Source organism: Capricornis sumatraensis, chromosome 3, assembly GCF_032405125.1.
Source record: "Capricornis sumatraensis isolate serow.1 chromosome 3, serow.2, whole genome shotgun sequence".
Classification (NCBI taxonomy): domain Eukaryota; kingdom Metazoa; phylum Chordata; class Mammalia; order Artiodactyla; family Bovidae; genus Capricornis; species Capricornis sumatraensis.
Genome location: NC_091071.1, coordinates 151671770 through 151697206, shown reverse-complemented (window position 1 = coordinate 151697206; position 25437 = coordinate 151671770). Strand labels below are relative to the sequence as shown.

The 25437-nt window shown below is 45.4% G+C and overlaps 1 protein-coding gene across 2 annotated transcripts; it reads right to left on the bottom strand.

Moving 5' to 3' along the window:
* Positions 1-19348: 19348 nt before the first annotated feature.
* On the bottom strand, positions 19349-24531 carry RETREG2 (reticulophagy regulator family member 2). Of its 2 annotated transcripts, XM_068968015.1 has the most exons (10): positions 24263-24455; positions 23867-23973; positions 23052-23082; positions 22555-22690; positions 22062-22146; positions 21630-21773; positions 21378-21472; positions 21070-21205; positions 20528-20814; positions 19349-20422 (listed from the first exon to the last, which is right to left on the bottom strand). In XM_068968015.1, the coding sequence occupies exons 1-10, from the start codon at positions 24448-24450 to the stop codon at positions 20198-20200; spliced, it is 1434 nt and encodes a 477-aa protein (XP_068824116.1). In that variant the 5' UTR covers positions 24451-24455; the 3' UTR covers positions 19349-20197. The 2 variants fall into 2 exon arrangements, with proteins under 2 accessions (XP_068824116.1, XP_068824115.1); XM_068968014.1 differs by having other exon boundaries at positions 19349-20814; positions 24263-24531.
* Positions 24532-25437: the final 906 nt, after the last annotated feature.

Sequence of the window (25437 nt, the reverse complement as noted above, 5' to 3'; positions counted from 1 at the left end):
TAATTATACAGGGCTGGCTGGCATGGCAGCACCTGTCAGGGACGTGGACACCTCCTTTTTTGCTGCATCACCATCCCTAAGGTGTTGCCTTTGTCTGTGCGGTCCCAGATGAGTTCTTGTTCTAGGCAGCAGAAAGAGGGAGAAGAAAAAGAAGGCATCTCCTCCATCCTCTCCCTGCCCCCTGTCCCCCACCATTTAAAGGTATGACCCTGACTTTGCCTACATCATTTCTGTGACCCTAGTATAGCCCAGCACTTAGTCACATGATCATACTTAGCTCCAGAGAGACTGGGAAAATAGTCTTTAGCTGGGTGGCCATGTTCCCAGATAAAATTTCAATTATGTCAGTTAAGGAGAACAGATATTTGAGGGACAACTAGTATCAAAAAAGCAGGGGCCAGGGAGGGTGACTTTATGATATTTGAGCCATCCTGAGCTTGAAGTAATGAAGCAGATAGTGAAACACAGATATACAGTAGCCAGAAGGCATTTCTCTCAGCTCAAGGGGTTTGAGGAGAAAAACAACAAGACAAGTCACTGCTTGGTCAGTCTTCAGTTGTAGGCTACTCGACCAAAAAGTCATTCCCCAGTTCCCACCTTGAGGACAAAACTCTGATTTTAATCATCCTTTTCCAAGCAGTTGTGTTTCGCATGGGTCCCTTTCCTGCTCCCACGAAGAGTCTTAAATGGTTTAAGTCAATATTTTTCAAACTTTTAAACAATTTCTCACAATAAGAATTACATTTTATAACCTAACACACACACACATACCTAATACTTGATCTTATTGTGCTTAATATACTTCGATGTTCTATTTCATTTTTAAAAAATTTTAGTTGCCAAACACTACATTGATTTCCATCTACCATCCCATAAGCATCTGAATGCAGAATTCCAAAGAATAGCAAGGAGAGATAAGAAAGCCTTCCTCAGTGATCAATGCAAAGAAATAGAGGAAAAGAACAGAATGGGAAAGACTAGAGAGCTCTTCAAGAAAATTAGAGATACCAAGGGAACATTTCATGCAAAGATGGGCTCGATAAAGGACAGAAATGGTATGGACCTAACAGAAGCAGAAGATATTAAGAAGAGGTGGTAAGAATACACAGAAGAACTGTACAAAAAAGATCTTCATGACCCAGATAATCATGATGGTGTGGTCACTCATCTAGAGCCAGACATCCTGGAATGTGAAGTCAAGTGGGCCTTAGAAAGCATCACTACAAACAAACCTAGTGGAGGTGATGGAATTCCAGTGGAGCTGTTTCAAATCCTGAGAGATGATGCTATGAAAGTGCTGCACTCAATATGCCAGCAAGTTTGGAAAACTCAGCAGTGGCCACAGGACTAGAAAAGGTCCGTTTTCATTGCAATCCCAAAGAAAGGCAATGCCAAAGAATGCTCAAACTACCACACAATTGCACTCATCTCACACGCTAGTAAAGTAATGCTCAAAATTGTCCAAGCCAGGCTTCAGCAATACGTGAACCATGAACTTCCTAATGTTCAAGCTGGTTTTAGAAAAGGCAGAGGAACCAGAGATCAAATTGCCAACATCCGCTGGATCATGGAAAAAGCAAGAGAGTTCCAGAAAAACATCTATTTCTGCTTTATTGACTATGCCAAAGCCTTTGACTGTGTGGATCACAATAAGCTGTGGAAAATGCTTCAAGAGATGGGAATACCAGAGCACCTGACCTGCCTCTTGAGAAATCTGTATGCAGGTCAGGAAGCAACAGTTAGAACTGGACATGGAACAACAGACTGGTTCCAAACAGGAAAAGGAGTATGTCAAGGCTGTATATTGTCACCCTGCTTGTTTAACTTATATGCAGAGTACATCATGAGAAACGCTGGACTGGAAGAAACATAAGCTGGAATCAAGATTCCCGGGAGAAATATCAATCACCTCAGATATGCAGATGACACCACCCTTATGGCTGAAAGTGAAGAGGAACTAAAAAGCCTCTTGATGAAAGTGAAAGAGGAGAGCGAAAAAGTTGGCTTAAAGCTCAACATTCAGAAAACGAAGATCATGGCATCCGGTCCCATCAGTTCATGGGAAATAGATGGGGAAACAGTGGAAACAGTGTCAGACTTTATTTTGGAGGGCTCCAAAATCACTGCAGATGATGATTGCAGCCATGAGATTAATAGATGCTTACTCCTTGGAAGGAAAGTTGTGACCAACCTAGATCAGCATATTGAAAAGCAGAGATATTACTTTGTCATCAAAGTTCCATCTAGTCAAGGCTATGGTTTTTCCAGTAGTCATTTATGGATGTGAGAGTTGGACTGTGAAGAAAGCTGAGCACAGAAGAATTGATGCTTTTGAACTGTGGTGTTGGAGGAAACTCTTGTGAGTCGCTTGGACTGCAAGGAGATCCAACCAGTCGATTCTTAAGGAGATCAGTCCTAGGTGTTCAATGGAAGGACTGATGCTAAAACTGAAACTCCAATACTTTGGCCACCTCATGCAAAGAGTTGATTCACTGGAAAAGCCCCTGATGCTGGGAGGGATTGGGGGCAGGAGGAAAAGGGGACGACAGAGGATGAGATGGCTGGATGGCATCACCGACTCGATGGACATGAACTCCGGGAGATGGTGATGGACAGGGAGACCTGGCATGCTGTGATTCATGGGGTCGCAAAGAGTTGGACATGACTGAGCAACTGAACTGAACTGAACTGGTAACCTTCAGTTTGGAGAAAGAAAAAAAAATACAACTTTTCTAAGCCAGTAAAACTTCCCCTTTGTTGAGGCATGTAAAACAATTTGTGTCTGGAAGAAAAATTTATCCCAAACTTTAGAGAAGAAAAAAATTGATCATTCTTTTAAAAATATACTTCTAGAGTTTTCCTAATAAGCCAACTTAACCTTTACCTGATACTCTTGGGAATATAACTGTTGTCATGGTATATTTGATTACGTCCACTACTGATAGAAGCACAGACTTAACACTTCCGTAACATTAACCTGTAGAAACTGATAAGGTTTTGTTCTTGTATAGCGTTGAAGAAACATTAACCTGAAAGGTGTTATTTTTTAGTCCTGTGAAATGTTAATCAGTTTTGTGCCTAACCTAATAATTTTGTTCATTTATTGATATGTATACATTTCTCACCTGAAAACACTCAGAGAATTAACTTTTTGTATTCTTTATCAGCTCCCTCATTAATGATTTAAATGAAGCCTTTATATGTGTATACAATCTGGATGAAAATTGTTTCTGCTCTGTTTTTTTTTTAACTGTGACATCTAGCACTCAGGCAGCTGTTTTGTGACCATGAGTGGAGCCAAGCAGAGAGGACAAGCCAACATGTTGAAGATGGATGAGAAGAAGGATGGGAAAGTTCCAGGGTCGCTGATAAATTAACCAGCCTGGGGATATTACATGTGGCCTCTTGTTATGTAAGGGAGTAAACGTCCTTATTAGCAACATTTTCTACATTTTGCAACCCAAAGCTCCCTTGGTGATACACCTGTTGTGGCAGCTCATCTTAATAAAACTGAACATTTGATTCACCCAGGTGGAATTTTTGCCATGTATTGGCAACATATGTTGGTAGCTGTGATGGTAGCAGTGGAATGATCATTGAGCTTCCTAATCAACTTTAGAGAGCCTCCCCTCACAGCTGGAAAGACTCCTGATACAGTGACATCATATCCTGTGGATTCATATTCTGTTTACTTGTTTTTATTTTTATTGATTAATTTTTGTTTACTTTTTTAATTTTAAATTACTGCCAGGGCCTTATAAATACGTTTAATATATAGCTGTCTGATTTTTAAGAACATATGTATTTATTTATTTTTGGCTACATTGTGAAAGTTTTTCTCTGGCTGTGGCAAGAGGGCAGCAGCTCTCCAGTTGTACTGCCGCGGCTTCTCATTGCTGTGACTTCTCTTGTTGCAGAGCACAAGCTCTAGGTGTCAAGGCTTCAGTAGTCGCGGCTCCTCTGGGATCGACAGCACAAGCTCAATAGTAGAGGTATATGGGCTTTAATTGTTCTGTGACATGTGGGATCTTCCCAGATCAGGGATTGAACCCATGTTTCCTGCACTGACAAGCAGATTCTTTACCACTGAGCCACCGGAGAAGCCCTAGCTGTCTGATTTTAAATATTTTTAAAATTTATTTATCTATTTATTTTATTGTTTTTGGCTGTGCTGGGTCTTCATTTGTGTGTGTGGGCTTTCTCTAGTTGCAGAGAGGGCTCTAGAACTGGGCTCAGTCGTTGTAGTACACAGGCTTAGTTGCTCCATGGCGTGTGGGAGCCTCTGAGATCAGGGATCAAACAAATGTCCCCTGCATTGGCAGGTGAATTCTTAACCACTGGACCACCAAAAGCAAAAGTATTTAGTTGCTCAGTCGAGTGTGACTCTTTGCAACTCCATGGACTGTAGCCCACTAGGCTCCTCTGTCCATGGAATTCTCCAGGCAAGAAAATGAAGTGGGTAGCCATTTCCTTCTTCAGGGGATCTTTCTGACCTAGGGAGCAAACCTGGGTCTCCTGCATTACAGGCAGATTCTTTACCATCAGAACCACCAGGGAAGGCCTAATTTTTTTTCATGTTAAAATATAATCATTTGGTTTTAAGAATTTTACTTATTCATTTTCTCCCCCTCTACACTCATGACTTTAGAGTTGTTGGTTTTCAATTTTTGAAACCTTATTTGGAACAGACCTCAGCTGGTAAAGAATCCACCTGCAATTCGGGAAACCTGGGTTCAATCCCTGGATTGGGAAGATCCCCTGGAAGGGAACAGCTACCCACTCCAATATTCTGACCTGGAGAATTCCATGGACAGTGTAGTCCATGGGGTCGCAAAGAGTTGGACATGACTGAGCGACTTTCACTTCACTTCACAAACAAAGAGAAACGCTGCCTCTTTCCCTTCTCCTACTCCATGAATGTCCAGATAGTCAAAAGCTTAGAGAACCCTAAAAGTAAATTCTTTGCAGCTCTGTCTTGAGCATGAGCCAGAGTGTTTTAACTGCCAGAGACCTCAAGAGACCACAAGAGAAATGAAGCCTTCATAGTTTCTTTTTTCTCAGGCCAGACTTTTCCTGACTGATGGGATATAGTCCAGATTCAGCTATTCTTGCCAATCAGCAGCCTAGGAGCTTCCCGAGATTTGAAAGGACGATGAACAGACCAAAGCCACCACCTCCCTACACAGTGTGGATGTAGGTTCCTTGTGTCCTGAGTAAAGGAATAAGGAGGAACAGTAAGAAATCCAGTAACACTTTCCACATTGAAAGGGCTGTGTCAAAAGATCAGTCAGTTGAGTTCAGTCGCTCAGTTGTGTCCGACTCTTTGCGACCCCATGAATCGCAGCACACCAGGCCTCCCTGTCCATCACCAACTCCCAGAGTTCACTCAGACTCACGTCCATCGAGTCCGTGATGCCATCCAGCCATCTGTCGTCCCCTTCTCCTCCTGCCCCCAATCTCTCCCAGCATCAGAGTCTTTTCCAATGAGTCAACTCTTCACATGAGGTGGCCAAAGTACTGGAGTTTCAGCTTTAGCATCATTCCTTCTAAAGAAATCCCAGGGCTGATCTCCTTTAGAATGGATTGGTTGGATCTCCTTGTAGTCCAAGGGACTCTCAAGAGTCTTCTCCAACACCACACTTCAAAAGCATCAATTCTTCTGTGCTCAGCCTTCTTCACAGTCCAACTCTCACATCCATACATGACCACAGGAAAAACCATAGCCTTGACTAGACAGACCTTAGTTGGCAAAGTAATGTCTCTGCTTTAGAACATGCTATCTCGGTTGGTCATAACTTTTCTTCCAAGGAGTAAGTGTCTTTTTTAACTTCATGGCTGCAATCACCATCTGCGGTGATTTTGGAGCCCCCCAAAATAAAGTCTGACACTGTTTCCACTGTTTCCCCATCTATTTCCCATGAACTGATGGGACCAGATGCCATGATCTTTGTTTTCTGAATGTTGAGCTTTAAGCCAACTTTTTCGCTCTCCTCTTTCACTTTCATCAAGAGGCTCTTTAGTTCCTCTTCACTTTCTGCCATAAGCGTGGTGTCATCTGCATATCTGAGGTGATTGATATTTCTCCCGGGAATCTTGATTCCAGCTTGTGTTTCTTCCAGTCCAGCGTTTCTCATGATGTACTCTGCATATAAGTTAAACAAGCAGGGTGACAATATACAGCCTTGACATACTCCTTTTCCTGTTTGGAACCAGTCTGTTGTTCCATGTCCAGTTCTAACTGTTGCTTCCTGACCTGCATACAGATTTCTCAAGAGGCAGGTCAGGTGCTCTGGTATTCCCATCTCTTGAAGAATTTTCCACAGCTTATTGTGATCCACACAGTCAAAGGCTTTGGCATAGTCAATAAAGCAGAAATAGATGTTTTTCTGGAACTCTCTTATTTTTTCCTGATCCAGCGGATACTGGCAATTTGATCTCTGGTTCCTCTGCCTTTTCTAAAACCAGCTTGAACATCAGGAAGTTCACAGTTCACGTATTGCTGAAGCCTGGCTTGGAGAATTTTGAGCATTACTTTACTAGCATGTGAGATGAGTGGGCGGGTTACGGTGGAGAGGTCTGACAGAATGTGGTCCACTGGAGAAGGGACTGGCAAGCCACTTCAGTATTCTTGCCTTGAGAACCCCATGAACAGTATGAAAAGGCAAAATGATAGGATACTGAAAGAGGAACTTCCCAGGTCAGTAGGTGCCCAACACGCTGCTGGAGATCAGTGGAGAAATAACTCCAGAAAGAATGAAGGGATGGAGCCAAAGCAAAAACAATACCCAGCTGTGGATGTGACTGGTGATAGAAGCAAGGTCCGATGCTGTAAAGAGCAATATTGCATAGGAACCTGGAATGTCAGGTCCATGAATCAAGGCAAATTGGAAGTGGTCAAACAAGAGATGGCAAGAGTGAACATCGACATTCTAGGAATCAGCGAACTAAAATGGACTGGAATGGGTGAATTTAATTCAGATGACCATTATATCTACTACTGCGGGCAGGAATCCCTCCGAAGAAATGGAGTAGCTATCATGGTCAACAAAAAGAGTCCGAAATGCAGTACTTGGATGCAATCTCAAAAACGACAGAATGATCTCTGTTCATTTCCAAGGCAAACCATTCAGTATCACAGTAATCCAAGTCTATGCCCCAACCAGTAACGCTGAAGAAGCTGAAGTGTCAAAAGATATCAATTAGCGATTGAGCATTGCTTCAGTCGTTTGTCTTGTAGATCAGCAAAGCACACGCAGACTTGCGAAGCAGCTTTGTGCTTCAGCTGAGCTGCAGTCTCCCACAGGCACAGCAGGAATCGGCTCCTCTACAAATCAGCAGGTGGAGCCGCAGCCAGACACTTCCTATATCAGCTTCAGCAGGTTTAAAGCAGACAAGGTCAAAGTGAGGATGTCAGTAAGGATGTCTTGGGCCCAAATCTACTCGAGTATTAATTCAGTGGTTTTCTCTTTAGTGGTTTTCCTCCTCCTCAGTTGACTCTTTAGCGAGGTTCCCCAGTGGCTCAGTGGTAGAGAATCTGCCTGCAGTGCAGGAGCCACAGGAGAGGTGGGTCAGGAGTATCCTCTGGAGAAGGAAATGGCACCCTGCTCCAGTATTCTTGCTTGGAAAATCCCCTGAACAGAGGAGCCTGGCGGGCTACAGTCCACAAGGTCACAAAGAGTCAAACACGACTTAGTAACTAAACAATAACTGTTGACTCTTAGAGAAACAGTGCATACTAAAAGGGAAAGAAAAACCATTTTGCTGACTGTCCTGTCCTACGATTACTCATCTCTTAGTTTATTTAATTCCCCATGAAAGCCTTAAGTGGATATTACACATTCCCGTTTTGTAGATAAAGAAAACTGAGATTGGGAGAGATGAAGTCATTGGCTTATGGAGATGGACTTTGAACCCAAGATTGGGCATAGCCTTAAGTCCCATGTTCTTTCATTGTACAACACTGCCTCTCTCACATCGACTCTGTAACCTCGTCAGTAGCTGAAAAGATCTTAAGTGGTGATTTTCTCAGAGTGTGGAAAATCTCAAATCTCTCCATGGGTTATCAATATTCAAACACCCTTTCAGCGCAAGTGAAGTGTGTTAGTCACTCAGTTGTGTCCAACTGTTTCTGACCCCACAGACTATAGCCTGTTAGGCTCCTTTGTCCATGTTAAAATTTTGAGCACAAAAAGGTTTGTTTATAAAGCATTGTTGTATCCCACAGACTTCAAGAGGAATCAGAGATGTCAATGGACAAAATAAACTTCCATTGCAAGAATAATAGTGTCTTTGTTCTACTTTAAACAAGTATATTAGGAACAGGATACTGTCAAAATTAGTATAGGGACTTCCCCAGTGGTCCAGTGGTTAAGAATCTGCCTTCCAGGACTTCCTTGGTGGTTCAGTGGCTAAGACTCTGATCTCCCAACACAGGGGCCCTGGGTTCCATTCCTGGTCAGGGAGCTCGATCCCACAGGCTGCAACTAAGAGTTCTAATGCTGCGACTAAAGATCCCACATACCACAACTAAAGCCCTAGAGCGGCCAAATAAATAAATAAAACTAAATATATTAAAAAAAAATACTCCTTCCAATGCAGGGGAAGCTGGTTTGATCCCTGACTTGGGAACTAAGATCCCACAAGCCACAGAGCAACTAAGCCATGAGCTGAAACTAGAGAAAAGCCTGAGCACTCCAGTGAAGACCCAGTGCAGCCAAAAATTTTTAAAGTTAATATAGGTCCTCTGCATCAGAATCTCAATCTAGAGTCAATGAAATTGAAGAAGATGGATACAAATCAGAAATTTTCCACTTGAAACAAAACTTTACCTTGCTACAAAACTTTACCTTGCTACAAATTAAAAAAAACAAAAAACAAATATAACCACGTAAAGAAACAAAAAGATCTCAAAGTTACCAAATGAGGTAAAATTATTTGAACAAGAAAAAGTTGGGGAACTGTATTTGAAGTTAGATTCATAACCATCTCTTCACATTCTTTTGAGTAGTACAACACCAGAAAGAGCTTCTACCAATCCCTGTCAGGCTCTCCTGTCCATAGAATTCTCTAGGCAAGAATACTGGAGTGGGCTGCCATTTCCTTCTCCAAAGGATCTTTCTGACTCAGGGATCAAACCCAGGTCTCCTGCATTGCAGCCAGCTTCTTGAGCCACCAGGGAAACCGAAAGGAAAACACGAGGTGTAAAACTAATGCCATGATTTGGAGCAAGGTACTATTCAAATATCTATCACTATTTAAATAACCAGATGTGGAAGCTCTTTGATTGGAAATGACCTCAGATCCCAGGAGATTTGAAGATGGGCCTGGCTCTCCCTTCACTGAGGTTTGCCTTGCTTTCTCAGGTATATGATATAGTGAAACAAACTTTGTGATGACATTCAGTTACTTGTCCTGAAGTGCCTTAGCTCTCCCATGGATCAATTGAAGACTCTTTTTTTTTTTTTGGAAAACTCTTAATTTAGCATATAGTTCAAATTCACATGATTTTACAGGTTACATTTATTTGATTCAGTCCAAGACTTATCAGATTTTATACAAGGCCCTGGGCATAGAGGTGACTAACTTAAGCTCTCTACCCTGTAGTTGTTCAATGTCCAGAGGAGGAGGGGGATAGTGAGGGAGAGGGGCTCCTTGCATCTAATAAGTAGGATACTGCTAAACATTTGACAATGAACAGGACAGCTCCTATCACCACCAGCAAAGAATTATTTGGATCAAAATGTCAGTAGTGCATATAGTCAATAGTACTGATAAAGCCTGATTTAGATGAAGTGTAAAACTGGAGTTCTTCTGAGTGAGTTCAAATTGCAATGCCAATAACTACTAGCCATTAGAGGTTGACAGATTGGCAAATGACTTCACTGATATTTCAGTATTTATTTTACAGAAAACAAAAGTTTACTTTTAAAGCCAAATGTTAAGCATTTTAAAAAGTAAAATTTCTTGAAATCTTTGAAAGACACACACACACAACTAAATGTAAAAATGTAAGCTTAAAATTCATGAATGTTATATATACATTAATATTTTAATATGGATGTTAGATATAAAATTAATGAAGTATTATTTTAGAGTAAAAAACTAAATGCCAATAAAAGTAAAAATATAAAAATAATTGGAAATAAAATTATTTGCTCTTTCTTTTAAATGAAATTTATTTTTACATCTTTACTTTATTCTATTTTGATCACCTGCTTTGTGGGATCTTAGTTCCTGGTTGTTTGTTGTTCAGTTGCTAAGCTGTCTTACTCTATGCAGTCCCATGGGCTGCAGCACACAAAGCTCCCCTGTCCTTCACTATCTCCTGGAGTTTGCTCAAACTCATGTCCACTGAGTTGGTGATGCTATCTAGCCATTGGACCAGGGCTCAAACCTGAGCCCCTGGAAGCATGGGATCTTAACCACTGGACCATCAGGGAATTCCCTATTTGCTCTTTTTAAAAATAGTGATCTCTTAAAGAAGTATATTAAGATATCACTGTTAAATTGTAAGTGTATTTTTAGTACAAATTTTTCTAGCTGCTTTAAAAAGCTCTTTCTGGTGTTGTATTTCTCAAAGGAATCTGAAGAGATGGTTATAAATCTAACTTCAAATATAGTTCCCCAACTTCTCTTCATTCAAATAATTTCACCTCATTTGGTAACTTTGAGTTATTTTTGTTTCTCTAGGTGGATATACGGGCTTCCCTCATAGCTCAGTTGGTAAAAGAATCTACCTGCAATGCAGGAGACCCAGGTTCGATCCCTGGGTCAGGAAGATCCCCTGGCCAAGGAAATGGCAACCCAGTTCAGTATTCTCGCCTGGAGAATCCCATGGACAGAGGAGCCTAGCAGGCTACAGTCCATGGGGTTGGCAAGAGTTGGACATGACTTAGTGACTAAACCACCACCAGGTTCAGTTCAGTTCAGTTCAGTGGCTCAGTCATATCTGACTCTTTGCGACCCCATGAATCGCAGCACGCCAGGCCTCCCTGTCCATCACCAACTCCCGGAGTTCACCCAGACTCACGTCCATCGAGTCCGTGATGCCATCTCATCCTCTGTCGTCCCCTTCTCCTCCTGCCTCCAATCCCTCCCAGCATCAGAGTCTTTTCCAATGAGTCAACTCTTCACATGAGGTGGCCAAAGTACTGGAGTTTCAGCTTTAGCATCATTCCTTCTAAAGAAATCCCAGGGCTGATCTCCTTTAGAATGGATTGGTTGGATCTCCTTGCAGTCCAAGGGACTCTCGAGTCTTCTCCAACACCACACTTCAAAAGCATCAATTCTTCTGTGCTCAGCCTTCTTCACAGTCAAACTCTCACATCCATACATGACCACAGGAAAAACCATAGCCTTGACTAGACGGACCTTAGTCAGGTGGATATATATAAATATATTTTTAATTTCTAGCAAAATATAGTTTTGTTTCAAGTGGAAAATTTCTGATTTGTATCCATCTTCTTCAATTTAATTGACTCTAGATTGAGATTCTGATGCAGAAGACCTATATTAATTAAAAAAATTTTGGCTGCTCTGGGTCTTTGTTGGGGTTCTTGGGCTTTTCTCCAGTTGTGGTTTAGTTGCTCTGTGGCACATGGGATCTTATTTCTCAGATCAGGGGTTGAACCAGCTTCCTCTGCATTGGAAGAAGGATTCTTCTTTTTCTTTTTTTTTTCAAGTTTTACTTATTTATTTGGCCGCTCCATGGCTTTAGTTGTGGTACGTGGCATCTTTAGTTGCAGCATTAGAACTCTTAGTTGCAGCCTGTGGGATCGAGCTCCCTGACCAGGAATGGAACCCAGGGCATCTGTGTTGGGAGCTCAGAGTCTTAGCCACTGAACCACCAAGGAAGTCCCGGAAGGCAGATTCTTAACCACTAGACCACTGGGGAAGTCCCTATACTAATTTTGACAGTACCTGTTCCTAATATACTTGTTTAAAGTGTCTTTGAACTAGAATAATTATTCTTGCAGTAGAATTTACATCTTTTGATTCCTCTTGAAGTCTGCGGGATACAACAATGTTTTATAAACAAACCTTTGTGTGTTCAAAATTTTAACATGGCTATACCTCATTTATAAATCATTCAGAATTCAGATTTCTTTCTCCAATGTTGAAAGAATATTTCTACCTCAACTAAAATCCGATTTTGGTGTTTTAAGATATGAGTATGTGAGAATAACAAAATGCTGAAAACCAGTATTTTAATCACAACCAGCTATGCAACTTTGGGCAAGCCATTTTACCACTATGCCTCAATTTCCTCATCTGTAAAATGGGGGTAGGGTGGATGGTTCCTACAGTAAAGCAGGATGGTGAAGATTACAGAAAGGATACATAAACTTAACATGTGTATTTTTTATATCCTGTGTATAATATATTGTTACAAATTTGTTCATCTATTTGTCTTTATTTTTGTAATATGCAGCTTGTTGGCCCAAATTCTTGAATATAATTTCCAGATCAGTTTGGTGTAATTGTTTTAAAATATGTCCACAAGGGAATTCCCTGGAAGTCCAATGGTTAGGCCTCAGTGCTTTCACTTTCGTGACCTAGGTTCAATCCATGGTCAGGGAACTTAAATCCTGCAATCAGCATGGCCCCCCCAAAAAAAGTCCACAATTTTTCTTTCCTACTTTTCCCTTAAAGAGCATGAGCTGGACTCAGTAACTTGCTTCTAATGTATATAGTGTGGTGGAAGGGATAGAGCGTGACTTTTGACACTAGGTCATAAAAAGCACTGTGGCTTTCCTCTTGCTCTCCTGGACCATTTGCTCCAGTGAAGGAAGCTCTGGTGTTGTCATGGCGCTCAAACAACCATGGGCTGTGCTGCTCTTAGTTGCTCAGTCATGTCCGACTCTTTGTGACCCCATGGACCATACATAGCCAGCCAGACTCCTCTGTCCATGGGGATTCTCAGGCAAGAATACTGGAGTGGGTAGCCTATCCCTTTTCCAGGGGGTCTTCCGACCCTGGAATCAAACCAGGATCTCCTGCATTGCAGGAGGATTCTTTACCAGCTGAGCTACCAGGGAAGCCCCCAAGCAACCAGGTTAGTGTGATGAGGGAGAGGTTAGTATCCTGAGGAACTGAAGCCTCTTGTCAACAGCAAGTATCATGGGAGCAATCTATCCACATACACATACACCCATATGTGCCATACACTGCGCTCATATGAAGATTCTATGTGATCTTTGGAAAAACAGCAGTATACTGAGTAAGCATTATATAGGTCTCCTATCGGGGCATGATGTGGGACATCAGGGGAGCCTTCAAATATGGGGTGTGGTCTGAAGTACATCTTAAAAGACAAGTGTTTAGCAAGTGGAGGAATGAGAGGTGGGAGTGTAGAGCAGGGGTGGAGGAGGGCAATGCAGCTGAGTGGAGGAAAGGATAATCTTTTGGGGGTTTGGTGCTGTAAAGAGCAAGACAGGGCAGATCTCAGAAGGCTTCTTAACAGTATTAGGAAGCTTGAATGATACCTTGTAGGAGAGCCTTGATTACTATTAAACAGCAGAAAGATCATCTAATTTGTATTTTTCAATTATTTAGCCTCATTGTTGGGCATAAATTTTGGTAGGAGACAAGAGTGTGGGCAGAGAAACTGTTGAGATGCGGAGGGTGTGAATCAGGGCTGTGGCTGGGAGTGAATCAAGAAATAATTAGAACATCAATTTAGCAGCAACTCGGGATTGACTGGGTATGGGATGAGAGAGAAGGATGTAGGTCTTTAGAGTTCGTGGTGGAAACAAGCATGATAAAAAACACAGAAAAAGCCTATCTGTGTAGGGAAGTTGGGGGGTGGAAGGTGAGGGGAAAGAGCATGTGTTTAGTTTTTGGTATGTTGAGCAGAAGTGCCCATGGGACATTCAAATGGAGATGCCTAGTCAAAAGTTCTGGGAAAGGAGCTAAGATTTAGAAGTCATCAGTTTCCATATGAGTGGAAACTAAATGGGTGAACATGTGAAACTGTCCAGGCAGAGTGCAAAGAAAAAGTGAGCCAGGGATAGACTCAGTGAAAAACCAAAACTTAAGGGATTAGGAGGAGGAAGTCCATGACACTTCAGACACTAAAAGCAAAATAACATGGTGATATACTGTCCTTGCATGATGGAAAATTCTTACACTCTCTGTCCTTGATCTTTGTACTTCTAAAGATCTTTTGAATCTGTTTTGCAATATCCCTTGAACAGAGAAACAAATTCTGCCTACACGGTTATTTTTTTTAATTTATTTTTTAGTGAAGGATAATTGCTTCACAGAATTTTGCTGTTTTCTGTCAAACCTCAACATGAATCAGCCATAGGTATATATATATATATATCCCCTCCCTTTTGAAACCCCTTCCCATCTCTCTCCCCATCCCACCCCTCTAGGTTGATACAGAGCCCCTGTTTGAGTTTCCTGAGCCATACAGAAAATTCCCATTGGCTATCTATTTTACATATGGTAATATAAGTTTCCATGTTATTCTTTCTATACATCTCACCCTCTCCTCCCCTCCCTCCACGTCCATAAGTCTATTCTCTATGTCTGTTTCTCCACTGTTGCCCTGTAAATAAATTCTTCAGTACCATTTTTCTAGATTCTGTATATATGTGTTAGAATATCTTTCCCTTTCTGATTCACTTCACTCTGTATAATAGGTTCTAAATTCATCCACCTCATTAGAACCGACTCAAATGCATTTCTTTTTATGACTGAGCAATATTCCATTGTGTGTCTATACCACAACTTCTTTATCCATTCATCTGTTGATGGACCTGCCTACACGATTATTAATCAAACTCTGCTCAAAGATTTTCTGCCCTCAGAAGTCCTACAGATAACCCTGCAAAGTTTGATAGCCACTGAAGTGATTTAATTTTGCATTCCCTTCTTGGCTTAAACATTCTCTGTTCCTTCACAATTCCCCATGTGCTCCATGTGATGGAATTTTCAGCATTTATTTCTGGTGATTCCCTTCTGGGCACTCTTCAACTTGTCACTTTGTCCACAAGTGTAGCAAGGCACCCTATGGAAGTATTCTAATTTGTGCACAGTACACCTTAGCTATTATATTCTCCCCAGTAATACAGCCTAAAATTAAGTTTATGAGCAGCAACATTATACTATTAGCTGTTAGAACACATAAAGTGCATTGCCCTCCCCTGCAAACATAACCATGTAACTAAGCCTGATGAACTATGGACGGAGGTCCGTGACGTTGTACAGGAGACAGGGATCAAGACCATCCCCATGGAAAAGAAATGCAAAAAAGCAAAATGGCTGTCTGGGGAGGGCTTACAAATAGCTGTGAAAAGAAGAGAAGCAAAAAGCAAAGGAGACAAGGAAAGATATAAGCATCTGAATGCAGAGTTCCAAAGAATAGCAAGGAGAGATAAGAATGCCTTCCTCAGTGATCAATGCAAAGAAATAGAGGAAAAGAACAGAATGGGAAAGACTAGAGATCTCTTCAAGAAAATTAGAGATACCAAGGGAACATTTCATGCAAAGATGGGCTCGATAAAGGACAGAAATGGTATGGACCTAACAGAAGCAGAAGATATTAAGAAGAGGTGGTAAGAATACACAGAAGAACTGTACAAAAGAGATCTTCATGACCCAGATAATCATGATGGTGTGATCATTCACCTAGAGCCAGACATCCTGGAATGTGAAGTCAAGTGGGCCTTAGAAAGCATCACTACAAACAAAGCTAGTGGAGGTGATGGAATTCCAGTGGAGCTCTTTCAAATCCTGAAAGATGATGCTGTGAAAGTGCTGCACTCAATATGCCAGCAAGTTTGGAAAACTCAGCAGTGGCCACAGGACTAGAAAAGGTCCGTTTTCATTGCAATCCCAAAGAAAGGCAATGCCAAAGAATGCTCAAACTACCACACAATTGCACTCATCTCACACGCTAGTAAAGTAATGCTCAAAATTGTCCAAGCCAGGCTTCAGCAATACGTGAACTGTGAACTTCCTGATGTTCAAACTGGTTTTCGAAGAGGCAGAGGAACCAGAGATCAAATTGCCAACATCCGCTGGATCATGGAAAAAGCAAGAGAGTTCCAGAAAAACATCTATTTCTGCTTTATTGACTATGCCAAAGCCTTTGACTGTGTGGATCACAATAAGCTGTGGAAAATTCTTCAAGAGATGGGAATACCAGAGCACCTGACCTGCCTCTTGAGAAATCTGTATGCAGGTCAGGAAGCAACAGTTAGAACTGGACATGGAACAACAGACTGGTTCCAAACAGGAAAAGGAGTATGTCAAGGCTGTATATTGTCACCCTGCTTGTTTAACTTATATGCAGAGTACATCACGAGAAACGCTGGACTGGAAGAAGCACAAGCTAGATTCCCGGGAGAAATATCAATCACCTCAGATATGCAGATAACACCACCCTTATGGCAGAAAGTGAAGAGGAACTAAAGAGCCTCTTGATCAAAGTGAAAGAGGAGAGTGAAAAAGTTGACTTAAAGCTCAACATTCAGAAAACGAAGATCATGGCATCTGGTCCCATCAGTTCATGGGAAATAGATGGGGAAACAGTGGAAACAATGTCAGACTTTATTTTGGGGGGCTCCAAAATCACTGCAGATGGTGATTGCAGCCATGAGATTAAAAGACACTTACTCCTTGGAATGAAAGTTATGACCAACCTAGATCAGCATATTCAAAATCAGAGATATTACTTTGCCGACTAAGGTCCATCTAGTCAAGGGTATGGTTTTTCCTGTGGTCGTGTACGGATGTGAGAGTTGGACTGTGAAGAAAGCTGAGCACAGAAAAATTGATGCTTTTGAAGTGTGGTGTTGGAGAAGACTCTTGAGAGTCCCTTGGACTGCAAGGAGATCCAACCAATCCATTCTAAAGGAGATCAGTCCTGGATGTTCATTGGAAGGACTGATGTTGAAGCTGAAACTCCAATACTTTGGCCACCTCATGCAAAGAGTTGACTCATTGGAAAAGCCCCTGATGCTGGGAGGGATGGGCGGCAGGAGGAGAAGGGGACGACAGAGGATGAGATGGCTGGATGGCATCACCGACTTGATGGACATGAGTTTGGATGAACTCTGGGAGATGGTGATGGACAGGGAGGCCTGGCATGCTGTGATTCTTGGGGTTGCAAAGAGTCGGACATGACTGAGTGACTGAACTGAACTGAACTGAACCCTTCTTTCCCTGGGCTGTACTTTTAGTTTTTTGTTTAGCCTAACTGTAGGTTTCATATTTCTGCTTAATTTTTCTTTCATTCATATGAAAAGCTTTCTTCTTGTCCCTTTCATCATGAGGCAGGAAATGGCCAGAATACCTGGTAATGAAAAACTCTAGACAAACATATAACAGCCATCGGACCAGGGCAAGTGTCAAGAATGGACTCTCATGGAACTCCAAACATTTGGTTAATGTTCTGACCCAGTACAGTCTTCTGGCTCTGTCTTCAAACTACAGGTTAAACAAGGAAATAAAGGTGGGGCCACGGCAGCAATTGTTTTTTGGATTAATTCTATTTTTTCCTGAATTGTCTGTTTGATGATTAGAATTGTCTGTTTGATGATTAGAATTGTTTGGCCATTCTCTTCAGACATTTCTAGATGATTACAAGTTCATGTTCCTCCAACAGCAAGACAGGGAGGACACTTGAATCCCTGAAAGCCTTTCAGGCAAATGTGAAACACATGGAAGGAAAAAATTCTCAACACACTTAGAAGAGATGCAGCACAGAAGTCAACCTCAAGGAGCCAGGCAGCATTGCCAGATCAAGCTTCCAGCTGAATGGAGGCCAAGGCTGTGAACTCATGAAAAAAGCCATCTGTCCAGTTTTGGGCTCTCCTCTGAACGCTGTTCTTCCCCAAAGAGCAAGGACTGCTAAGAGACCAGTCTTTGTGGAGCTAGGATAAGCAGACTGCTCCTGTATCATTCCCACATCCTTGAGCATATTCGCATCTGGGCCCTACTGATGGACTGCTACTGCTAAGTTGCTTCAGTCATGTCCGACTCTGTGCGACCCCATAGACGGCAGCCCACCAGGCTCCGCCGTCCCTGGGATTCTCCAGGCAAGAACACTGGAGTGGGTTGCCATTTCCTTCTCCAATGCACGACAGTGAAAAGTGAGAGTGAAGTCACTCAGTCGAGTCCGACCCTCAGCGACCCCATGGACTGTAGCCTTCCAGGCTCCTCCGTCCGTGGGATTTTCCAGGCAAGAGTACTGGAGTGGGGTGCCATTGCCTTCTCCGTATTGATGGACAGGGGCTCCCTATCATAGGGTGACTGCTGGAGCCAGACTGCCTGGATTTGGATTCTGGCTCCATCGTGAACTAAGGCCCTGACTTTGTGAAAGGTAACGTCTATAAAAGTATCTTATGTCAGGGTCCTGATGGAAAAACAGTTAGTATAAATCACCTAGAGTGCTGAGCAGGAATGTTGCACTGTTAGTGTAAACACTGTTTCTTTCATGTTCCTGGGCTTGGAATCAATCTTAAGTCTCTTTTTGACTGTGCTCTGTGGCAAGTGGGATCTTAGTTCCATGACTAGGGATCTAACCCTCACCGCCTCTAGTGGAAGCGTAGTGTTAACCACCAGACTGCCAGGAAAGTTTTTTCCTTTAATATTCTTTGATTGATCGATTGATGGCTCCACTGGGTGGGTCTTTGTCGCTGCACACGAGCTTTCTCTAGTTGTGGCGAGGGGAGGCTCCTCTCCAGTTGTGATGGGACGCACAGGCTCTAGGTGAGAGGGCTTCAGCAGTTACGGTGCAGGGGCTCAGTAGGTGAAGATCAAGGGCTCAGTAGTTCTGGCACATGGGCATAGTTGCCCTGCAGCATGTTGGATCTTCTTAGACTAGGGGTCAAACCGGTGTCTCCTGCACTGGCAGGAGGATTCTTAACCACTGGATCATGAGGGAAGCCCCTCGGAATCAATTTTAATGCAGGTATCTAAGTCCTGCTTGTTTGCTTCTATCAGGAGAGACATTTGAGGATTGAGGGAGTTAACCGTCAGTACACAGATGGGTAAGGACTTCTTACGTAAGTGTTAAGCTTGTGGAAAACACTAGAAAACAACTGTTGTGGTGCACAGTGGTCTCAAAGTTTCTGATTGGGAAGCTGAAGCAGCTTCCTCCTGCACATACTTATTTGCACATGCTAAACCTTACTAAGCATATCACAGAGAACTCGCTAAGGGCAGGTTAGGGCTGTCAGGGTAATCCTTGCTTCTGGCCTTGTTTTGCACAAAAGTAAATAAACAGCCAGGAGCAAACAGGGAACAAGGCAGTAGGGGCAGAGCACAGAGGGAGACAGAGCTCAGTGAGGCAGGCAGCAGCAGTTCTAGCCATCAACACTTTATTTTTCCAGTCAACACCTGCACAGATGTTACTGTCCATTTCCTGACCCTAGTAGGGGGTCCCACCACACTTGGACCATGACCCAGAGAAACAGATCTCCTTACTCCTAAGATAAGAAAGCCCCTCGCCCCACAAGACAGAGGTCCTGCTCACTACCACAGCGCTGGCGTATGTGCTGTGGGATCCCTGCTCTCATCCTGTATAGGGAAGGGCCAGGATGAACAAGGGCAAGGGTGCAGTGGAGGTTCCACGGGCTACAGTGACTTAAGTGCATTAACTACTGACCCGACCCAACACCCCAGGTTTCATCTGTACCTCCCAGACGGGAGCCTCCCTAAAGCTTAGCTGGGGCCTGCTGGGGAGGAAGAGCTGGTAAAGAGTGGGGATTGAGCTGCTAAGGACAGGACACAGCAGGGAAGTAAAGCAGAAAGGGGCTGGGATAGGAAGAAAAATGATAAAGTGCCTGAACTAAACAACCGAGTGGGACACGAGGACAGAGCAGCACAGGTCCCTGAGGAAAGGAGGAAAAAGAAAAGGACAGACCGTCAGGGCTTGGGGCATTGTGGAATGAGACTAGAGATGAGGCGGGGAGGCAAGTGGGAAGGACTCCCCTAGCCCTGTTTATAACCACTAAACCCAAATGTAAAATTATTTACAAACTTAAAACAAATCCCAGGTACTGTCCCAGGCCTGGGACGGCAGGCAGGCAGGCAGGCAGGCAGGCAGGCGGAGGGTGGACTGGCTCCATCTGAAAGCCAGCTTCGCCACATATTGCTCCTCCCTAGGAGAGCAGGGAAAGGAGCCAACAGTGACATCCTTAGCCAGGAAGCCCTACTGTGCCTGCAACTCGTTCCCCCAGGCTTATGGCTCTGCCACGGCCTGATCCTCCTGGTCTGACTGTACCAGAGACAGGGTGTCGGGCCCTAGGGGTGGAGCGGGTGGAGCATCAGGGGGCTCTGGGCATGTCTCTGGACCCAACCCCATCTCTGCATTTAGCTGCTCCAGCTCCCCCTGATCCAGCAACTCGAAGTCCTCAGTGGTGAGTGCCTCTTCTTCCTCAGGGGCAGGCAGGGGCTGGGGTGAGTCCTGGGGCAGAGATGGGAGTACGGAGGGGGAGGGGACTGGGTCACTTTCCGCAAGGCCAAGTTGGGGTGACAGAGTGCTGGGAGGAGTGGTGAGGTCACCACTCACTGCCTCCAGGCTCAGTGTCTCCGCTGGTCCTCCAGGGGAAAGCATCACTCCATCTGTGGGAGACCCTGCCCCATTGAAGTGTGTGTTCACAAAGTGAAGGGGGGATGAGAGCTGAAGCAAGGCTTCCTTGGATGCCACATCTTCCTCCAAGTCCAGGTCTTGTCGTGAGAGGGCCTGAGGAGAGCCCAGCAGGTCTTCGGGAGGGGCCAGGTCTGCCTCCTCTCCCTCCCCTAGCTCCCGACTCAGGGCCTCCTCTGGTTCACTTGGCAGGCTCTGCTGGTCCAAATCTGTGCAGAAAACAAAGGGCCAGGAATGGGCATGTTGTTCTGAGTAGCTGCAACGGACCACTCAGTTCAAGGATGAGAACTCAGGACATAGGATGCTAGGCCAGGCCTTAGGTGTTAAGGTCTTTCAGGAACTTGGTGTACAACTAGGGATGAGCTCCCCAAAGAAAACATTTATGGGGGCAATCACCAGAGAGCACAGCCAGCATCCCATGACAGGGAACAGGAAGATCAAGAGGGACAAAGGACTTCCCATACCCTCCGAAACGTCAGTTAATTGTGGAGTGGTTGCCCGGGAGACAGAGAAGCCACCGCTTTCCAAAATAGAAGCCTCCTCATCTGACAGCTCTGAGTCTGTAATGGCCAAAGCCAGTGCTGTTTTCTTCACATCCACCTGCAGGGGAACCACGATGAACACAACAGACAAAAGGGTGAGAGAGCCCATTTCCAGGAGCATCCCTGCCCTGCCACCGACTCCCATCCCCTTGAGAGGTGGCTGCTCTAAAGCAGATTCTCCCCCAGCCCTATACTCGACAGCCCATCGCCCCTGGACCCCTGGACCTCACCACCGGGGAGAAGCCAGCCAGTTCTGCCTCGCTCTCACTCTCTGTCTCCGCCAGCGGCTCATCACCTCCGGGCGGTGCATTCTTCCCCTGCCGCTCTGGAGAACAACAGCAGGGCAGTGACCAAGCAGGAACAGAGATGGGGGACAAACATAGCCACAGGTGTCTGGAGACTATCTAAATCCCAGGGCATTTCACAAGCCTCAAACCAAGGTCCTCCCCGCCTTCCCCTCCTGGGTCATGGGATCCCCTTACTCCTCTTGTCGTGTTTGTGATGCAGGGCATCAGCTTCTGCCTTCATGCTGTAGTCCAGCTGCATAAGGAGGGGCTCCAGGCGCGTGTACATCCTCTGGATCAGTTCATGATACACCACCAGGGGCCACAGCAGGATACTCAGCACTGAGGGTCAGAGAGTCCACTCAGAGCTCCCTATGCCTATTACCTAAGAGCCCTCATTCAACTGATGCCTAAACAGGAAAGGCAGAAGGAGACAAAGTCCCTTCCTGAGGCTGTGCCAACTTCTTCCCACATCCACTGCCCTCCTTCCACTTATCCCACAGCATCCTCCTGAAGATCTCTGTAAATGGGTATATGGGCAGAGAGAGTGCAACAACCCCCCTTGGGTCAGTCCAAGAAAAGAAGACAAAGGAAGGGCTTTGGAAAGGGCAGGGGCCAGATGCTACTCACAGACAATGTAGGAAATCATAACCCCTGGCACATAGTGTCCCAGCACAGCCAGCACAGCACAGCCAGAGCAGACACGCACGCAGAACTGCGGAGAAGAGCACAGGGTCTAAGAACAGGAGACTGAGGTATGTGCTCCACTTATCCAGGGAAAGAAATATTATTGCTCCACTGGTGGAAGGAAGGGCATGTCCTCTAAGAACGCAGTGATCCAGTTTAGTCAAGAGGATGCCCAGGATCATCGATTCAGGAAGTTTGCAACTGACACAGCCAAACACCTATAATTCAAACTTGGTCTCTCTTGGCAAGAAATAGTGTCAGGACACCAAAAGTTTACTCTGCCTCTTGTATCAGGCTACTAGCAGTAAATTTTGCCTCAAGAAGGCCCCAGCCCTTATCCTTCGTCTCCAGTCAAGGAGTTTGAGTCACTCCTCCCCATCCCCACCTCCATTTCTCCACCGGGTAGAGCACTGTTGTGTGATGAGGGGGAGGTTACCTGAGCTGGATTCTGCCTCTTGTACTGCAGCAGCTCCTGCAGATGAATCTGGAAGGTGAGCCAGCTCTCAGCCAGGTATCTGCACAACTCGGGCACACTCAGCAGGTGCGGCCGGGCTCCTGACCCCGCACCCTCACTGGGGAGACATGATATGACCCCTGGAGGCCTCAGACACCAGCTTCCTAGGCACTCAAATCCCTCTGAGAATGCCCATGAGCTCTGTAGTCTAAGAAAGTGGACAACCCTGCCTCCCAAAGGGAGGCTGTCTGGGACCTGGGAAATAAAGCCCGGGGCTCCCAACCCTTTGCCCTGAAAACAGCAGGCACACAAACACCTACATAAGAACCCGGGACCAAGCTTGTTACAGTGCATTCACTATGCTGAGGGCTGTGCCTGCAGAAACTCCGTATTGCTCTGCACCGTGGCGGTGACACTGGCACCAAAGCAAGACAGGGTTTGGACATTTGTCTGTTCTTCAAGGGGTGGTCTGCACTCACCTGTCAGAGTGTGGCTCCTCCGGGGATGACGCTATAGAGAGGGAAGGGAGACAAATTACTGAGGGGCAGAGCTCTGGGAAATACTCCCCAAGCCAGAAACAGTTGCCCTTCCTCTGCAGTCCCAAAGTGCTTTCTCCAAATGCCATTTGCAGGAAGTATTACATTGTTATGTTGTTTGTATGTCTCCTTCCTCAGGCTTTACCCTTTTCAAGAATAGGAACCCCATCTTATTCACATTCACATGTACATACACCCCAAACAGCTCACACACCTGGCACCCAGTTCTCTAAACTGTCTATTAAGTAAACATGTGGACAAGAAAACCCTGGTAAGAACTAATATTCCCACCATATGTGAAGTCCTACCATAAGCATATGAAGTGTATTTATAAATTCAAGAATATCCTCCTCCTTATGAAACTGGAGATCGAGTGACTTTTATAAGGTCACGTACAGGGTAAACGGGATGCAGGCAATGGAACCCAGGCAATCTGGATGCGGAGTCCACAATCTTTACTACTACTACACACAATAAAGACTGAAGTCAGGAGAAGAAGGCGGCAGAGGATGGGATGGTTAGACAGCATCACCACTCAATGGATAAGAATCAGACACGATTTAGCGACTGAACAACCACACAATAACATGAATTTTGAGAAAGGGGAAATTTATTTCCCATCTGGGGAAGAAAGCAGTCGTGCTTTGGGAGGCAGGTGGCCTGCGGTACACGTGTCTCACCATTCAACCGAAGCCGGGTGGGTCAGGCACAAAACAAGTGCTCATTGGGGCTTGCTTAATGAATCAAGTCACACTCACCAGAGATGTCAGGGAGGAAGCGAGGCTGCCACAAATCCAGCAGAAAATAGGCCAAAAGTGAGATGCTGAGTAGGAAGAAGGGCCGTAGGGAGGACGAAGACAGCAACCTTAGGGAGAGACAGGCACTCAGCGGTGAGTGGGTGAGAGAGGCTCCTACACCCATCGCGAAAGGCCGAAAAGAGCCCACTGATCGGGGAATGGGAACCTCCAGGCCGAATTCGACACCCGAAGACAGAGGAAAGGGGCAACCCAGGCTGACAACGATCTTTAAACAGCAGGAGGTGGACCAGCCCTCCAGGACAAGCGTCTTCCCCAGAAAGGGGAACGGTACTCCGGGCTCGCCCGCCCCCGCTCTCCCGCGCTGCCCGGCCCCGCCCCCTCCTCCCCGGCCGTTACCAGAAGAGGCCGTTGAGCGCGGCCGCCGTGACTAGGCTGTGCAGCGGCTTCTCCCACACCAGCAGCCGCTGCGCTGCGGCCAACACCGCCTCCCAGCCGCGGAGCCGCAGCCACAGCGTCGTGGCGAGGCGTCCCACCGCCTCGGCCGTGGCCGCCTCCTCCTCCGCCTCGCCGGTGGCCTCACCCATGCCGAGGCCCAGGCCCAGGGTCAGGCCCAGCCCCGGGCCCCCACCAGTGCCGGTGTTGCCACCGCCACCGCCACTCGCCATAGCCCCGCCGCAGCCGCCGCCCGAGCCCGCGAGGAGCCAGGGCTGCGCGGCCGCCGCCTGGGGCGCGTCAGGCGGAAGGGGGCGCACACCGCGGAGAGGGCCGCCCAGGCCGCGGACGGGCGTCACGTGACGGCGGAGCGACGAGCCCGGCACGTGATGTGCCCTAAGCGCCCGGATAGGGTGACCGGCGCCTGCGCGCAGGGGGTTGCCGGTGACCCTGCTCCTACGCAGGTGTGTGTCTTGGCGGCGCTGGGCGGTGTCTCCCTCTTCCTGACAGAGGGGCTGTATCTCCGCTTTTGCCCACTCCAGTCAATTTTCTTCCCCCTGTGTGGGCAGGGCGGCTAGGGAGGCCGGTCCTGGCCTGGATTCCTGGTGTGAGGCAGCCCGAAGCGGCAGGAAGTCAGCTTCCAGATGCCCCCGTGGGATCTTTCTGCTCTGGTTAGGGCGGCGGCCGTCCCTTTACTCAACCCTCGACGTACTGGTCCTCCCAGTTCCCTCTCAGCAAATAAACACCAGTGCGTGACTCGATCGACTCAAAAACAGAAAAGTTGTTTCTGTCTCAACTTTCTGTAAACTCTCCCTCCTTTCACGCATCGGAACTCCTTCCAATACCTTAAGCGAGTTATTGGGGTCTCGAAGTCTAAAACTCTGTTTAGGTGCTATTTACTCTTGGCGGGGGCGTTAACACCACTTATTGAGGTTTCCAACGTAACAAGCGTGGTGTTAACGTGTTCCCTCAACAACATTTAATCTCGGCAATAATCCTACAAAATATATAGCCAAAAATCAGTGCCCTTGCTACTTTGTACATAATTCACCAGTTAAAATTTTTGTACTCTTGCTGATTTTATTTTTTAAGTGTATAATGTTCTGTGTGTGCATACATCTCCCCTTTAAAAGAAAACA

Coding starts and splice junctions, on each gene's coding strand:
- RETREG2 (XM_068968014.1), bottom strand. CDS start 24,531: ATGGCGAGTGGCGGTGGCGGTGGCAACACCGGCACTGGTGGGGGCCCG. Junction 22,147..22,554: donor AGAGGCAGAATCCAGCTCAG/GTAACCTCCCCC, acceptor TCTTCTCCGCAG/TTCTGCGTGCGTGTCTGCTC. Junction 20,815..21,069: donor ATTAACTGACGTTTCGGAGG/GTATGGGAAGTC, acceptor TTTTCTGCACAG/ATTTGGACCAGCAGAGCCTG.